At 41.4% G+C, this 17910-nt stretch overlaps 1 protein-coding gene across 6 annotated transcripts in view; it reads left to right on the forward strand.

The window, feature by feature from the left end:
• The window catches only part of TNIK (TRAF2 and NCK interacting kinase), a 374995-nt gene extending 361053 nt beyond the window's left edge, over positions 1-13942 (forward strand). For all 6 annotated transcript variants that reach the window (XM_029939880.1, XM_029939882.1, XM_029939881.1 and 3 more), the window contains 6 exons: positions 651-785; positions 4341-4441; positions 6666-6815; positions 8524-8683; positions 8926-9065; positions 11255-13942. In XM_029939880.1, the coding sequence (XP_029795740.1) occupies positions 651-785; positions 4341-4441; positions 6666-6815; positions 8524-8683; positions 8926-9065; positions 11255-11338 (770 nt within the window). In that variant the 3' untranslated portion in view covers positions 11339-13942. The remainder of the gene's footprint in view (positions 1-650; positions 786-4340; positions 4442-6665; positions 6816-8523; positions 8684-8925; positions 9066-11254) is intronic.
• Positions 13943-17910: the final 3968 nt, after the last annotated feature.

Below are 17910 nucleotides of genomic sequence, written 5' to 3' on the forward strand. Positions count from 1 at the left end.
TATATATATCACATCTGTAAAATATAAGACATCTTTTGATGCCTAAGAGAAATCAAGAAGTAGAGCGCACAGGACTAAATGTCTGATCACTTAGGAAGAGCCATCCCAAGGGACATTTTCCTTACCAAGTTCTTTTTGTTGTTAGGTAAAATGAAACTAATATCAGCTGTCACCTTTAAAGTAATAGAGGAGGTGAATAAGAAACTCTCCATTAACATGTGTCCTTAGATTAGAAGGTAAGGGAAAGGCAGTCACATAAGCATGTTAAAATCTCCAGTTCTCCTTGCTCCTTCATGTAATTAGATCTAGAATGTTCTAGAACTCTGATCAACTATTTTGTTACAGAATTAGGTCTTGACACTGCCCTTTGCATTGAGAAGAGAGAGTAAGAGCAGCTTGCTCAAATAAGAAACAGCCTGAAGGTAAAGACAAATTATAAGATGGTTCTTTGTCCAAAACACTTGGAGGTGTTTTAACCACAAATCTCGGCATAGACAACGCTTGACAATCCTGGGACACTGGGTTTTGTGCCTTCACCCCGTACACAACTGTAAATAAAAATAAATGAATGAAATAAAATGGAGCTGGGGAAGGACTGAGAGAACAGGCTGTCACAGGGGCGTGAAATCACAGCTCTACTATTTCAACAGGAAAGAAGAATAAGCTACGAGTTTACTATCTCTCATGGTTAAGAAACAGAATACTACACAATGACCCAGAAGTAGAAAAGAAACAAGGCTGGATCACAGTCGGGGACTTGGAAGGCTGCATACATTACAAAGTTGGTAAGTGCCCAGACATGGAACTGTTTACTCTGTCCAAATTATTCCATTTTTTTCCTGTCAGGTATGGATGATGCATTTGTTGCCAGTCTAAGGTGTTGCTGGCACTTTAGGTATACTTAGGTTATTTCCAAAAATATCAGATGATGAAGTTCAAAGAGTGCATTCAGAATAAAGTCCCATGTTCCAGTTTAAACATCTATGTCCACTCCCTTCCAAATACTCATTTAAATAACAGTAAAAGAATAAAAATGCCATATACCCACAAGAATAAGGGATCAGAAGAAGAGAGACCAGGAAAACAAGAGATATCGACAGAATTGAACAAGAACAATTGAATGATGAGGACCTAACCCAGATGACCAGGAAATGCTGAGTTCTACATCTGCAGGGGGGAACAGCACCAACATCACTCCAACCACGTAACAGAACCCGGGAAGGCCCAGGGTCTGAGGCCCCCGGTGGATCTGAGATGGGGGTGGAAGGAGGAACTGAAAATAGAAGGATTATTGGATGGGTGATGAGCAGCAGGTCCTCCCAACTGCAACAGAGGATGAAAAGTTAGCACAGCCAACCTGAATTGTGGGAATACGGCATTGCCAGGATAGACAGACAGACAGATACACTCGCACACATGCAGACGCACCCCTTCTTTCCTTATTTACCTCCCAAAATGTTGACGGCCATACTTATATTCTCAAGCAAGAGATTGGAGGATTTGTCTTTGGAGAAACTAAACAGCCAGAAAGAAAAGATGTTCAGGTATTAACATTGAAGTGCCATGAAAGTAGTGCCATGAAGTGCCAGGGAAAAGTAGTAGATATATCGGAAGATAAAGATGAGGAGTCTCCTAGAAAGTAAGACAAAAAAGAAAGGGTGAGAAAAGGTAAGAAAGTAAAAGGGTCAGTTCAAGTGCTTCAAAATCTAAGTAATATGAGTTTTAAGAAAAAAAGAAAAATAAGAAACGGAAAGGGAGGAAAGTTATCAAAAAAGGGGATATAAGAAAATTTCTAGAATAAGGACTTGAAATCCCCAAATTAGAAGATTCACATAAGGGCACCTGGGTGGCTCAATTGGTTAAGTCTGACCTCAGCTCAGGTCATGATCTCACAGTTTGTGAGTTCAAGCCCCACACTGGGCTCTGGGCGGACAGCTCAGCACCTGGAGCCTGCTTCAGATTCTGTCTCTTTCTCTCTCTCTGTCCCTCCCCTGCTTGTATGTTCACTTGCTCTCTCTCTGTCTCAAAATTAAACAAACATTAAAAAAATTTTTTAAAGGATTCACTGAGTACCTGGTATAATGAATGAAAAAAAAAGATTCATAGGAAGATACAGTAATGTGGCATTTCAGTATCCAGGAAATGAGGAGATCTTAAAGTGTCCAGATTATAATTATATAAACAAATAGTTTATATACAATGGCACAGAATTAGGTAGCTTGAGATTTAGCAGCAATACTAGAAGATGTAACAAAGCCTTAAATCAGTATTTTATAAACCATCTGTATTAACCAGGATTCTCCAGAGAAACAGAAGAGGATACACACTTATGTACATGTGTACGTGTGTGTGTGTGTGTGTGTGTGTGTGTATAAAGAGGCATATAAATACATAAACATATACACAAGTGTATATGTATATAAATACCATATCTATGTATATACACACACGCACACACATATCTATAAGGAGGTTTATTATAAGAAATTGCCTCACACAGTTATGGAAGCTGAGAAGTCCCAAGCTCTGTAGTCAGCAAGCTGGAGACGCAGGAGAGCCGGTGTTTCAATCCCAATCTCAAGTCTGGAAAAGACCAGTTTCCCAGCTCAATAGTCAGCAGGAGGTGTCCTCTCACTCAATCTTTTTATGCTCTTGAGGCCTGTAATTGATGGATGAGGCCCATCCACATTGGGAGAGCAGCCTGCTTTACTCGGTGTACCCACTCAGATGTTAATATGATCCAGAAAAACCCTCACAGACACACCCAGAGCAATGTTTGGCCAAATATCTGGGCACTTTATGGCCAGTCAGGGTAACACATAACTTAACCATCACACCGTCAAACTCTCAGTCAATTTTGAATGTTGTATGAAGACACCTTCAGATGTATAGGATCTCAAAGCATTTGTGTTCCATACACTATTTCTCAGGAAACTACTGACTGATGTGTTCTGCCAAAATAAAGGAATAAACCTAGGAATCCAGGTAAAAGGTGAAGAAAATGCCCAGAATGATGGTAAAGGAAATTTAGATGATAACTCTGCATAAGTCTAGAGAAAAGTCAGTCCAAGCCGAGTGGCACAAGGGAGCACTCCAAAAGGGGTGCCTCCAGGAAAAATAAAATGTCACTAATAGATTCCCTGCCATGTTTGACTGTACCCAAGGCATTTGCAGCACCAGCAGGAAGTCTACATGTGCTCAGAGAGAGATACTTAGACAGTAAAGAAATGGGGAAAAATGATGGAAAAGCAAACAAGAAATGTGATTGTGGCATACTATTGAGTCAACTGTGAACAAGAATAATTTCAACATGGGATCTTGATTTCACCAAAAACATAAACTCTAACTGTATCGGTGGTGTGGGGGAGGAAGAGATGTGTGTGTTTGAGAGTGAGAAGCACAGAGGAGACAGTTCTAATCCGTTAACTCCTTTCCATGCTCTCAAGCCGATAGATAATCTCTATCATGAAAAAAATCAGTGACATTATAAACATGTTATTTAGAAGTATGGAAATAAGTGGCTGTAGAAGTAGTTGAAAGTATATTAAGGACAGAATATGTAAATAGAAGGGGGAGAGCTCAGGGAGCAAGAATTAGGTTTGTGGCCCTGGGCTGTCCAGTACCGTTAGGACAGAAGTATTCTGTTGGTGCAGGTGTTCTATGAACTAAATAACTACCACATGCACTCATAGCCTGCTCGGGTTGCTACAGCCGAATACGGTGAACAGTAAGAATCTATTTCTCACAATTCAGGGGGCTGGGAAATCCAAGAGCAAGGTGCTTGCAGATGTGGTGTCTGGTGAGGGCCTGCTTCCTCATTCATACACAGCTGTCTTTCGCTACTGCCTCATGTAGCGTCTGGAGAGAGGTCTTTTTTTATAAAGGCACTAATCACATAAAAATTCCTAGTAATTGGAATTCAAATTTGAATAATAAGCAAATGGCAAACTTTATGTCTCTACCCATTTGCTCATTTTTCTGTCATTTGGCCATAGCTCTCAGCTTCTTCCAAGTGGGTGAGTAGGAGAGCCAGGCAAGGGGACAGGAAAGCCATTATGCAGATTCTTATTACAATGAATAATTCGCATCTAGACCTAGTGGGTAAAGAAAGTCCTAACCCTTCAGATGAAGAGCTTCGGTATAAAGCCAAAGGCCACAAGTATTCTATAGACTGAGTACTTAAAAGAAAGTTCAATCCGTATCTATGAGCAAATCTCACACCAAGAGCATTACCCTCAATTATTATAATGTATACCTACATACCGTGGTTTACACATTCAGTAATGCAAAAACCTGAACAAGTTGGTATACTCTTTTAATTCATAGTTTTTCTATTACAGTTAAATATGAAAGGATTAAATTCCTAGTGATTGCCTTAAAGAATGCTGTGGAGATATATGCTTGGGCTCCTAAACCGTATCATAAGTTCATGGCATTTAAGGTAAGTGGGCATGTGATTATCTAAACAAGGGATTTTTTTTAATTTGGGGTTCCTACCAGTTAAGAAAGTGATCTTATACATTGACCAGTACCAATTTTTCTATATATAATAAACCCCTTTTAAAAGGAACTATAGAAACTCATATAGATTTATTATTCCAAAAGCAAAGACTAAGCACTAATAAATGCTATAAAATCAGTCAAATTAAAATTGACTAGGGGTGGGGGATAGATGAAAGTGTTAAAAATTGGGGCGTGCCCTCCTTCATTTCAGGTGACAAATCATCATCTCCTGGGGACAATTAGTGTGGGATGGTTACTGAGTAAAGCATGAATCATGGTATTAGGCAATGAGGTTCATTATTAAGCCATCTGATCACCTAATCAGGTGCTCTCTGATATGTGATCTGAAAGGGGCAGACCAACAGCAGCACCAAATCTCAAAGATGAATCATGTCTCCAAATCTTATAATCCTTATAAGCCTTTTGGGGTAAAATTCCTAAAACTCACATAATGCACATATATCCCCAATGTTATTGGACTTACCTGAAATGAATACTGAACATGGTTACGTAAAGAAATGACTTGGTTTCTCTGCATTCTGCTTTTTCATTTTTGACCTTATCTGAGTCTGTACCCACTGTGGTTGAACTGATCACTCATGACACTCAGCAAGAGTGTGATGAGGCTGTGCTAAGGCCGTGGGCCCCAGCTCATGAAAGATGCCCCTCCCAAGGCGGAAGCACCAGTACCTGGAGGCACTGTGATGCTTACAGAGCTACAGAGTCTAGCCACAGCCCATGTAAACTTATCTTCTGCTCCTTGTCTCTGTCTGTCTCTCACTTTCTTTATAGCACATTGGCCCTCATTTTTCTCCAAATCCTGTAACTCTTATCTCCCTTTGTCCCTTTATGTATTCTTTCTTGCCACTTACGCCATGTAAGGGCAGACGCTGCTTGGAAACATTAGGAGGCGCTCTTTGGGGCTTAGTCACCCCATTCCTGTCTTGTTCTGTTAGTGCGAGGGGCTCACTTGTGAAGTGCGCAGGAAGACCAGTACATCCATGGAAATGGGCTCCCCTCCAGAACCCCACTTGCATGGAGAGACATTTTTGGAATGTATCAAGTTAGTAATAATACTTAAGGGATAACTCCTAAAGAAATCAAAGATCTCTGTCCACAAAAGCTTTTCAAAGTCCCCATTCCCAGTCAGGTTGGGAAGTTACTGCCATCAGTTTCAGCCAAAATGTGGGTGCAAAATGCAAATGCCACCTGTGGCGCCCGCCCTTACATGAGGAAGCCAGTGCAAAAACAAAGACTGGAGCTGGCAGAAGAGGCTAGGGTCTCCCCTACTCAGACTCCTTCAGCAAAAGATGAAGAAAGACGGCCATATAGCTGAGGCACTTGTGGTTTTCACAAAGTCTCTCCCAGACGTCAAGGCCCAATAAATGTGAGCCTTGCCGAAACAATGGCACAAGAGAACAGAGGAATGCTTGATAGCTCATTGGGGCGTGGGCGCTGGATTCAAATACATGGAAGTTTGATAAACTTGGCTGGAGCTCTCTTTTCTCCTTCCTAGTTAAGCCCAACTAGCCAACGTAAGTCATGAGCCTTCGGATGTTCCAGCCCCCTCCCCTGCTTCTCTGTTGCCCAAACCTAAGTCTCCGGTGTAAACAGTACGTTTAAAGAAAGTGCCAGTCTCATGCTCGCTCACTCAGGGAAAACCAGAACCAGGTCATGCCCATGAATCCTCATCAGAGTAGGCCTGGAGCTGCCCAGCTGCCTACCCCAGGCTGTCTCTGAAAGGGTAATAGCCATGTGTGGACCCATGTGTGGTTCCATGGGAAGGAAAGGAGCCAGAGAGAGGTGGCTGGACCTTCCCCAGAGGGAAAAGGCCAGAAATAAACAGGAAGAAACAGCAGCACCCAGATGCCAAGTTTTAAACTATAACCACCCTATCAAAATTGACAATGGGAAACCAGTTCTCTGCCCTAGAGAACAAGGGGTAGAGAAGGAGCTACAAATAGATGCTAGACCCTTCCTCCTCGAGCCGGAAGACGAGTAGACCTAAAGCTGAAAGAGAGATCTCCGGGCTTTTCTTTTTTTTCTGGGCTTTTCAATGTACGAGAATCAGATATTACCTTCCACCAGGCTGTGGCGAAAAGAAAAAATTATTCAGATAAACTCTTTGAACGATGTGGATACTCATGGGGTGCTTTTTAAAGTCTTTTGCAGATCTCCAGCACAAGCCACTGCTTGTGGATCTCACGGTGGAAGAAGGTCAAAGATTAAAGGTTATTTTTGGCTCACACACTGGTTTCCATGTAATTGATGTTGATTCAGGAAACTCTTATGATATCTACATACCATCTCATGTAAGTTCCTTGGAGCCCACTGTCCAGGCTCTGTGTACAAGAACGTGCATGTAGGAAGAGATTTGCTTTTTTCTTGGAAGTCCTGCTGATTTTTACTAATCAGTAAAGCAGGTGGACTTTTAGCCTCCACTAAATAGACAATGCTTTCAATACATAAAACATGTGATTTAATTAATTTTTATGACTGCTTGAAACTGAGTAACACATAATAGCAATTCTTTGCCATGTATTAGACATGTTGTCTTACTGGACTTTAGATTAAAATGCAGGTGATATTTTTCCTTCAGGGGCATAAATTTTGTATTTTAAGCAAAAATATAGTAGATGCATTCCTATTTTCAGTTTTTGAAGGGAGATGGGTTCATTTTATATGGGAAGTCGGTGGCCGCTTTGTGCTATTTTCATTGCTCTCTTCAACTTGCGGGGAGCATCGTACAGTGGAATCAGACACCGGAATGCATCTGGGCTCAGCATGGATTCACTGTGCAGTAATGGGCACATTAGACAGTCCCTCCAACCCTCAGTTTTCATATCTGTAAACTGGGGATAAAAGGACCTGTTGCCAAGGGTTATCAGCATTAAATGAGGCAGTCCCTCTAAGGTACTTGACATAAGCCCCTGCAAATTGTAGCATTAATATTGCAGTACTGACACACTGCCTAATACCTGACCTTTAAACAGAAATACTGCACACAGTTTCACTTATTAGGATTGGTGCAGTGCAGGTTGTGTTCCTATACGTAATCCCAAGGCTAGTACCGTAGACATTGTCAGGAAAGTCTGAGGCCTGATCTGTTGCTCTTTGGTATTTTGAGAGTTTGAAGACTTTACTGCGAAGAGGCACAAAAATTGAAAAAAGTCGTTTCAGTTCACGACATGCACACACTGTCCCACACACACGCAGGCAGCGTTGATTGCTGTGTCTGAGCTTTCCACACAGAGGCACCCAGGACTCATGGCTCATGTTCTCCGTGAGGTGACTGGAGCCTCACTGTGATCATCCTCGGTCCTCTTATCTTCCTGACCAGGCAACTACTGGACCGCCATGACTTCCCTGACTGGGGGACTTTTTTTTTCTAAACAAGCCATTAATTTGGATTATTCTGTTATATAGGCACCCAGATAAACAGTCTGGGTTGTATGCTCACAGCCTACTTGGTAGGCGTCTGTTGGTTCCCACCCTTTGACCCCACTTAGGCTGTTCCATTAGATTCAGCTGACTTTCATTCCCCTCATCTTTTTTAGAAGCAGATAGAAAACACATGAATTTTAATGTCCATGAGACAGGTGCTCAAGTCCCAGTTCTACCACCAAATATTAGTGCAGTTGTGGTCAACTTTCATGACCCCTCTGACATCCACGTGCCTCGTCTATAAGCACATCTATCCACCACGAGGAGCTGTCCTAAGGACTAGGAATTGGGCATACAAAGAGCCCTGTGCTTGGCACATAGTAGGTGTTCCTTAGTTGTCGTTGTTTTTAGGAACATGGAATTGAATTCTCGACCTAGTGTCTAAGTTTGTCTTTGTATACTGGGGTATTTGACAGGTCAGTGGTCAAATTAAGCAAAGCAAAGCAAAATGTCAGTCTCTAGAATGAAAATGGGATGGGAGAGGGATTCTTTTTTATAATTCTTAGAGATTAATAGTCAAGGTGCTGTCTTATTTTTTTTAAAAAGAATGATGCCTGGCCTTTCTTTGTCTCCTAGATTCAGGGCAATATCACTCCTCATGCCATTGTCATCTTGCCTAAAACAGACGGAATGGAAATGCTTGTTTGCTATGAGGATGAGGGGGTGTATGTAAACACCTATGGCCGGATAACTAAGGATGTGGTGCTCCAATGGGGAGAAATGCCCACGTCTGTGGGTAGGTTAACCATTCCTTATCCCCTTCAGCAGTTACACCCCCCAAATGAAACGAAAGTCAAGAAATGTGAAACAACCATTTGATCCCACCAAAAAAAAAAGTCTGTCAATAACACTTGTAAGACTTGCTTTGTCTGTTTATCTCGAGTCGTTTGTCATTTTTGTGGTTAAGATGTGAACAGATGCTGTGAGTTATTGCCCATCTAATGTTTTTAATGCAGTTTTGGAAATTCCTTTTGACAGCCTACATTCATTCCAATCAGATAATGGGCTGGGGCGAGAAAGCTATTGAGATCCGGTCAGTGGAAACAGGACATTTGGATGGAGTATTTATGCATAAGCGAGCTCAAAGGTTAAAGTTTCTATGTGAAAGAAATGATAAGGTAAATCCGTTTCAACATTTGCATTAGTGTTTGCATTTTAAGAGACCACCAGGTACCTGTGAAACCTTCATTTTCCTTTATACTGATTTGAATCACATCTGTGTTAAACAATCAATATTATCTTCAAATGGCATTATTTGGTTTGATTCACGTGAACCCTCGAAATATAGTATTCATATTAAAAGACATTAAAACGTCCAAAAATTTCTTGTAAACCCATAGTAACTTTCGTGGCCTGCAGGCCTTGTGATAACTCAGCAGACATCCCAAACTCTCCTAAGCACTTTGGAGGGTTGGCCCATCATTAATCATTCACCCAGGGTCAACTTCACACTCCACTTTTAGACTTGTCACAAAGTCACCATGGGAACCTAACTCATCACATTATATCTGCTTTTAAATGTAAAACATTGGACATGTAAAAATATAAACTTTTAAAAACTGTCACCCTTTCCTTAAGAAATACACCTCACAAACTCAACTAGTGCCATGTCCTGTGTCATTCCAGCCATGTTTCTTCTGAAGTGTCATAAGGGGACTGTTTTGCAGTGACATTGGTGGAGTCCGTTTGGCATGATCAGTCGCCTCAGAAGGGTGTTCTGCAGCAACGCTTCTTCTCCCTTGCCCCCCCTATAGACCAGGCCAGAGTTTTTAGCATGAGGAGCTAAGCTGTGCCCATTTGTAAATTCATCCTTTGTGACTGGCCACCTTAGAAATGCTGTCCCCCAAACAGCACGCATAAACACTTGTAGTAAAGAATGTAATGGGTTGAACAGATGTACATCTCTTGGTCCACCCTGGTACCACAGAGGCCAGATTGGTCGTAGTCCGACCCTGGGAGTGTGAGTCTAGATTATATCCGAACCTGGCCAACTACTCTGACCTGGTGTGGTCTGGGTAGACAGTGGCTGTGGGTAGTAGCAAGGATGGTTCCAGGGCCTTACCAGAGCATGCCAGGAAGCAGACCTGACCCCTGGCAAAACTCCAGCCCCAATCCAGTTTCTGAGGATCATAAGACTCAGAGTGATCTGGGCATGGACCACCACACTCCAGTTCATTAAAGATCCACCCCAGCAAGCCTGTTTCCAGCCATGTCCATGCCCTCAGGAGCCGGCTGGGACCACACCAGTATCTGGGGCCCAAGGTTTAGAGCCCGGGGCCGACACAACCTGGAGAGAACAGTAGCCCTTTTGTACCCCCGTTGTGTTTCCATGGGTCTTCTGTGCTCCCACAGTTTGATTCATTGACCCTAAACAGTAGCTGTTCTCACGTATGTAGCTTTAGCTGAATGCCAAGCATTTCCACAGAACTTCTTAAGAATTTGTTGTCGGGAGAGACAGCATTCTTCTGAGGGAGCGAGACTTTACACTAGTGACAAAAGTAAATGCCTTGGACCAAAGTTTGGTGTTGGCTGACTGAAGGGCTAGGCCACAGCCTAGGATAATATTTAGCTCAGGCCGTGGTTCACTGACATTCAAGCAAGCAATAACCCAAATCTTGCTCACTTCTCTTAGTTGTTTGCTAAGATGATTTAGCAGACCCATACCTAATGGGCTGTGGGTCTATTAATGCCATTATCTCCTTTGGCCCAGGATATGCCTGCACCAGCAGACAAGCCAAGAGTTAACTCTTGGCATACCAAATGAATAGGCATTAAACACCTTATCCTATCTGACCACATCATTTTTTTTCGTAACTTTAAAAATTGAGAACTGAGGTTGTATAGTAGTCAGTAGGCCCCAAAATTTCCCCCCTTGACTTTGGGAATTTGAAAAGATTCTCTTCAGTCCCAAAGTCTTCCCTCTTGCCAATATGGGAGAAAGCCTCTGTGGCTTTCCAGAAATTAACAAAAGACTTGTGTCCCGGGCCAGAAATCTAGAACATTTCCTAGCACGAAACTCCCTTTTAAAACATAAACATCCTAAGGGATGCTGCAAATCAATATATAGCCTCTCCCGTGTTCCTGAAGGCCAGTACCACAATAAGTAATAGTAACAGTCATAGTAATGAAGTCAGGAATGTTGGCAGATGATGCCCTGTATTAAAAGGCACTTTATAAACAGCAGCCATTGAGTCTTAAGAGCTGACACATGGCAAGATAGGACATGTGAGAGAAAATGGATGGACGGTTGAAGAAAAGAGGGAAAAAAACCATGCAGTTGAACTAACTTCTTTTTAATTTCAAACAGGTATTTTTTGCATCCGTGCGATCTGGAGGAAGTAGCCAAGTGTTTTTCATGACCCTCAACAGAAATTCCATGATGAACTGGTAACAGAAGAGCACTTGGCACTTATCTTCATGGCGTTATTTCTAATTAAAAAGAACATAACTCATGTGGACTAATGCCAGTCTAGAGGCCGAATCAGAAGGCTTGGTTGAACATCCCGCTTTCCCCTTTTCCTCTCCCTCCGCCCGTCCCAGTACAACCCACAGTCCATCTTCCAGTGTTGCAGCCTGGTTGAGAAGGAGAGAAAAAGGTGGCAGGAATTTCCAGGAGATCCCCAAGAATGCTGCGTTGTCTGTGGACAGAGATGGACCATGTGCCCTTCGGAGTTAGGGATAGAAACAAATATTGTGTGCTCTTATGATTCAGCTGTGTTATGGTGGATTTTGAGTTTTGTTTTGTTTTGTTTTGTTACCTTTTTTCTTTACCCCCTTACTTTGTAAGAATGGGGAGAGAATGCATACTGAGAAAATGAGTCTGTTTTTTAATTCCGTCTGCCTGCTAGCTTTAAGTATATGGGATGTTGTAAGATTTCAAATTTCAAATGGTGAGAGATAGCACAATAAATGTACCTTATCTCCTTACGCTGAAGGCCATAATTGCATAGTGGGGTAATTTTAGAACTCTTTTGCCTTCACCAACCCAAAAGGTTGCTTTTTGATAGCAACTGGCTAACGAATTTTTAAGAGAAGAAAAATACTAGTTTTCCCCTCTTTGGGGAAATATTAAATGGCTAAACTACTAGCCTTAGACTAATAAAATCAACTACCATTTTTGTGAGTCTGACAGGCCCTATTTTTATATGGCCCTGTACGGAATGGAATGTGTGGAATGGGATAGTAGTGCCATTGTGTCGAGTTGGCTCTAATGAGTGAGGGACTCTGTAACACAACTTTCCCTCAGCTATTATGCAACAAATCAGGGCAAAAGATGGGATGACTGATGGGGTCGGACGAAAAGAGCTTCTGGGAAACTAAAAAAAATTTATATATATATGTCCATATATATATAATATATATATATATATACACATTGTTTTTTTTAATGCACAAGCCTCCAGCTAAGAGGTCGCGTGCTTTGGGCTTCATTAGGAGTGAGACATTGTTGAGTTCTTTCTGGGAATGGAGGAGTGAATGACATCCAAGCTCTGGTCATTCCCAGCTTTCTCCTGAGGGTGCCACTTTCTCAAGATGAAAACTATGACTGAAAAAATAATAATAATAAATGTTTCTGAGCTGCCTGTGTTCTCTCTGGGTTGGTGAGAGAAGGGATGAGACTACCAAGCCTGCCAGAGACACAGCAGGCACCATTGGTTCAGAGTTGATAGAACTTAAAAGCAAGGCTTTGGCCAAATTTCTGAGACCCTAATCATTTTACCTTCCTCCAAATTACCCAACATACGGTAAACAACATTTGTGCAGAGATATGTATGTATTTAGTTCAGGTTGACTTGTGTCCTTATAAACTCTTACTCGGATGATTTGAACTTTTACGTGACTGTCTGGGTTTTTTTTTTCCAAAGCTACAAGCATGGCCGCCTGTGGTATCAAGGTGTTGCAAAACCAGATCTGTGTTGCGCTTCCTGTTTTAACCTACCTCGTTTTGTTTGTTTTGTTTCACTGTTCATCACAGCAGTGTTAGCTCCAGGAGACATATAGAGAGCTCAACTGGCAATCTCAGGTGTATTTAATTTTTTTAAACAAAACAGTAGTTGACCAAATTGTTCTGGAAAAATTAAACCAAAAAACTCCAACAACAACAAAAAGCAAATGTGGCTTATTTCTGAAGAAAATGATTAATGTAAACAGATTTTCTTTCTAAAGTCTGTAATCCTACCGATTTTGCCTAAATGCATTAGCAGCTGATGTACTATTAATGAGAACGACATACACGTTAGGACAATGGAGCATCTCAATCTGGTGGTCTGGGCCAACAGAGTAAGGGCATGGGGAATTATTCCAGTTCCTAAAGGAGACGATTCTGCCCCTCCTGTAAAGGTGGTTAGTATTTGCATTTATTCTAAACAGGTAACATGAGAATGGAACTGAGGATTATCTTCAGGCGATCACCAAGATGTCCTCACCATGGTCCCTTTAGCTCTCAAAAGCAATGAAATCCCCCTGTTCTCATTTTTACTGCTGTGGTTCTGCTGCTAAACAATCCTATCTTCACAAATTCCATGCAACAAATTCAGCAATAACCTTTTGGATTGAATCTAGCAACTACTGTAATTGGATGCCAATGTGGACAAAATATATTGATTTGGGTCTCATCCCCAAATGCGATTGCCACCAGCTCTTTATATTGCTGCTGTGGTATTTTGAACCAGAAGCTTCTTTAAATTATGTTGCAAACTGATCTTTGTTTTTATGTTATGTTTTGTTTTTATTTCTAAGTGATGAGTTCAAAACACACAGCTTTAAATGATTTTTTTATTGTGGGATTTTGGGTACAGTTAAGAAATAAAAGGGAATCATTGTGTTTAAACATAAGGTAGTTTGTGAATGTATTTTTTAAAATCTAGAGTCATTGAAACAAAAACTCATAAAACAATATTAATGCAGTCTTGTTTACAGTATGTACAGTGACATAACATAGAACATGAGCTTTTTCTGGTGCCAACAATAATAAAACACAGACGTTAAACATCAAGCCATGCCTTCTATATTTTTGTACAAATATTTTACACTGAGTACAAGGCAAAACAAAATTTAAAAGGTCCCCTACCAAAGCTGTGTTCCTTAAGAGATATCTAGAGAATTCCTGGAACCTCTTATCTTCAAGAATACAGTTATGGCCGCCAGGACAGGCCCCAGCCCTGACACATGGAGAACTGGTGTGTCATGCAGAGTATTTCAGACTATTGTTCTTGTGGCTCCTAACAATCCCCAACTTTCCGGTTTGCTTTCTTTCCCCTCCCCACTTTTATCCCTTTTTTTACCCTTTTTCTCCTTTTTTGGGGGGCTGTGGAGGGCAGATTGTGCTTTTCATTCATGTTAATAGCATTTTTATACGAAAATTTTTTCTTTAGTTTTGAAATCAGCTAGTTTGTTTTTAATTTTAATTCTTCCCATAGGGGGGTTATCAGTGGAATTGGCTCATTTTATTTTTGTTCTACAAAGAAAAACTGAGCCTTCCCCCCAAAGTAAGTTTCACTAGATCTTTTGGTCCTTGTTGCTTAAATTGATAGCCATGCGTTAAATCCGCTGAGCCTGCCCATGCCGAGTCTTGGCCCGGGCTCCGGCAGGTGGCCGTCATTCTAGGGCGCCAGCCAGAGGACTGCAGTGTGGGCTCCTGAGTCCAGGGGGTGGAAGGAACAGATGACCACTAGGCTCTCAGTTCAAATGGTGAGCGTTACATTCCACTGCCGGTACACACAAAGTAAATGAAGACAGCCTGCACTAAGTCCCACATAAAATCAATGGTTCTGCTTATATACATCTCATGATTTTTCTTGAAGACTTTTATATGATGCTTCCAGAAGACCTAGAGCTATTTCACCAGTATAGATGATGGCACAGATGAAATCCCACAAGGCCACTTGGACAGGAATTCCATTTTTCTTAACGCAATGGCATTGCTTTCTAAGGTACACTTCTTACATACTTGGCATCAAGCACAGATTTTTAAAAAGCATCTTCATTCCTGATTGTCAAAACCTACTAACAGTTTTCTGTCTGCTCTTGTGACTCATTGGTAATTGGTGTCTTTGGTCCCTCATGTGCGGTAGATTAGAAAGAGATGTGAAATTCAGGTCAGAGCCCTTTTGGTTTTGTCCATTGCCAGACAAAGAAGTGCCTGAAGCCTAACCTCCCATTCCATGAAGTGAAAAGAGAGGTTTTTTCTCTACTATGATGTGTACCAGTTCCCGTCACTGTATTCTAGAAATGTGGAACAGCTCTTTGTGTTAACAGTGTGTGCTGTCTTGAAAGTCTGCTTGAACAGGCATCACTTGCGTTTGTGCTGACTGCTTTAAGATATGAGGTGTGCTACGTTATTTTTAAGAAAGAAAATAAAACTTTTTTAACCCAATGGAGGAAAACAGGAGAATATTCATAATCCATTGATAACAATCCTGAATTATCCTATCAAGACCCTGATATTCCAAAATCCTTTTTGAAACTATGTTCTGGCCATCTCAACAGCTTCTGTGAATTATTAATTACCTTTTCAGTTCATGCCTCAAAAATTTCAATCTAACCAAATTAAAGCACAGCAAACCAATCTCTAACTGGCCTCTCCCTTGAGACTACATAGCTACAACATAAAACCCAAAAGTCTAAATGTGATTTCACTGAGCAGCCAATATTTCTCAAATGCTACTACGTTTTGGCTCTGGTCAGTACAGTGGCATCAGGAATCCAAAGGCGTGCTGTTCTTTCATGGGTCTCAAAATGGTATGAACTGAGCTCTTTTCAGAAGCCTTAGCAAAGAAAAAAATCCCTTGAGAATTTTCAGGTTCAACACCGACCATTTGTGCATTTCTACAAAGCATTTTCTAGTGTTGTTTGATTTTCATGGTGTATGTTCTAGGAATTTTTCCACAGAAAACTAGAATATTTTTTTAATGGCATACTGTTAAACACTACGAGACCATGACTCTGCTATGAACTCTAGCCTTCCAGGCCCACCATTTCAGGAAGTGCCAGAATGAACCAAAACTAAAATCCATAGATATGCCTTTGAGATATTTTAAATTGGGATCAAAATCTTAGATTCAGTGTCCATGATGCCAAACATCTGGATGAAAGCTAAAACACACAGTTGAAAACAAATATTCAAAAGATTACAGATTTGGGGCTTGGGGTAGAGATCTTCAAACTAACTCACCTTGCATGATAGGGTTTGATGCCCATGGTTTGTTTTTATCATCACTGCATTACTTTGCACCAGCAAAGGCTGGTGGAGAGGTGAGTGTCTTCACTTCCAGCAATGGTTCATGATTTGTACATGCAAATATCCACGCCCCAGCTGCCCCTTCCTCTCAATCTCTTCCCGGGCGGTTAGTGTTAAAGAATAATAATACTGTAGTATGCCTTGTTTTAAAACCTTAGTTATGACCCTGAATCAGAATTTCAAATGTTAGGTGACAGCAAGAAATCACAGCAGGGGTAAAAATGACAGCTTGAATGAACTCTAAAATTGGAGGTTGTGAAATTATTTTTGTACATTTTAGCTGCCTTATTTACAATGTCAGCATAACCATAGAGATGCCAAATTTACAGGATTGGGAAGGGAGACTGTCATTTTGCTATGCCTACAAATGTCTACATGGTTTAAATCTCCAGTTTTCTAAAGTGTTTTAAATTGTCAAAAATACACTGAAACTGGGTAAGTCTCACCTGTGTTAGGGTATAAAAGAAAATATTCTTGGCGTAGTTTCTAGCCTGGACCTTTTGGTTGCTTTCCCGTATTTCTTTTCCTGCATACAAAAAGTAGTTACAAATGATTTGGTAGATTCTAAGCCAAGGTTTTCCCATAGAGTTCAATGCCATGCCTTGGAATATATTATGTTATCACTGTCAAAATGTGAGTAGTAAAACATTAGCAGTAGCAGGACGCCTGCTTGTCCCTCGCTGCCACCGCCAGAATGCTCTCCATCCCTCCTGAACTCCCAGTGCTTTGAAGCTCTTGCCATCAACCTACAAAGCCCCTATTTAGCTTCCATCATGACTCCCTCTCGTTGCTTAAGTATTTTCAGTTTTGGCTCACTGTCACTGTCTCCAACACCACCCTTTCTTAAACTTTGGGGGATTCAATATTCACTTAGACAATCCTATAAATACCCTGGTTTCTCTGCTTCCTGGTCTTATGTAGTGAAACATATTACCCATTACCATACTGCCTTCTTAATTCATAGTAGGCAGCTCTTCCTATGTGCTCTGGGTAGTTCCCCTCCAACCTCACCGAATAAAGGGCACTGCCCCAACAATTCCCTCCCAACATTTCCCCCATCCCATTGGAGGATTTCACTACATTCATGCTGCTACCTCTTATAAAACACCTGGGCCCCTTACCCTACCTAACCACATCTTGTTCATCTGCTCCCCTTCACAGAAAAACTCAGAAGGAATAATGTAAACTTACTCTTTTCAGTCCTCTCATTCTTTGGTCTCTTGAACCAACCTAAACCAGGCTTTCATCCCCACAACAGTAGCTATTGCTAAGAACAATGTATCTCCATGCTGTCAAATGCAAAGGTTAAGTCTCTGGCTTCATGCTTTTGACTTCTCTGCAGTCTTTAGCATAGTTAATAACACCTTCTTTCCTGAAATACATTCTCAGCTCTGGAATATCCCTCATGTTCTCTCATGTGTCTGGCCACTCCTTCTTGGCATCTTTCGCCAAGTCCCTGGAGTGCCCAGAACTGGCCCATTTCCAGTGTTGAGGCTCTAGATACCATCTGTGCACGGAAACACCCACACTTCTGACTCCAGCCCTGACATCTTTCCTGAACACCAGAGGTCTAACTTGCTACTTAATATCTTCATCTGATCTGTAGTTGGCATCTCCAACTCAACATGTCCAAAACTCCACTCATTTTCACCCGACTCACCAATCTGCTCCCAGTACAGTACGTTCTGTGTCAGTATATGAGCCCATTCTTCCAGACTAGAAAA

Source organism: Suricata suricatta, chromosome 5, assembly GCF_006229205.1.
Source record: "Suricata suricatta isolate VVHF042 chromosome 5, meerkat_22Aug2017_6uvM2_HiC, whole genome shotgun sequence".
NCBI classification, from domain to species: Eukaryota; Metazoa; Chordata; class Mammalia; order Carnivora; family Herpestidae; genus Suricata; species Suricata suricatta.